This window comes from Priapulus caudatus, unplaced genomic scaffold, assembly GCF_000485595.1.
Source record: "Priapulus caudatus unplaced genomic scaffold, Priapulus_caudatus-5.0.1 Scaffold2784, whole genome shotgun sequence".
Classification (NCBI taxonomy): domain Eukaryota; kingdom Metazoa; phylum Priapulida; class Priapulimorpha; order Priapulimorphida; family Priapulidae; genus Priapulus; species Priapulus caudatus.
The window spans coordinates 24,532-24,944 of NW_014579845.1; the positions used below are offsets into that span (position 1 = coordinate 24,532).

Here is a 413-nt window from a genome sequence, read left to right on the forward strand (position 1 = left end):
TGCTTTATGCTTTTTTGGGGAGGGGTCCGTAGCTTTCACCAGATTCTCAAAGGGGTTCATGACTCAAAATAGGTTAAGAACCACTGACATAGAGTGTCATCTTTATTACGACACTCCTGATATCATATCATATATCGTCTGTGGTGGCTTCTCCCGTGATAGATCAGGAGAGGAAGCACAGGGAGGACGTGGAGGAGAAGGACAACGCCGTGAACAGGCTGCAGGAGAAGCTGCGACGGGCGGAGGCGGAGATGGGCGGGATGAGGGAGGAGGAGGCACAGCGAGCCACCATGCTGCAGAACGCTGTCCTCTCCTACGTCACCGCTGTCAAGTCACACCAGGCGAAATAAGTCCCTCACTCTCTCACGCGTGCGCAGTACCAGGCGAAATAAGTCCCTCACTCTCTCACGCGT

General features: G+C 53.8%; 1 protein-coding gene across 1 annotated transcript in view; it reads left to right on the forward strand.

The window, feature by feature from the left end:
- LOC106819055 (leucine-rich repeat-containing protein 45-like) overlaps positions 1-407 on the forward strand; it is a 10,276-nt gene extending 9,869 nt beyond the window's left edge. The window contains exon 11 of the mRNA XM_014823716.1: positions 163-407. Within this exon, the coding sequence (XP_014679202.1) occupies positions 163-350 (188 nt within the window). The 3' untranslated portion in view covers positions 351-407. The remainder of the gene's footprint in view (positions 1-162) is intronic.
- Positions 408-413: the final 6 nt, after the last annotated feature.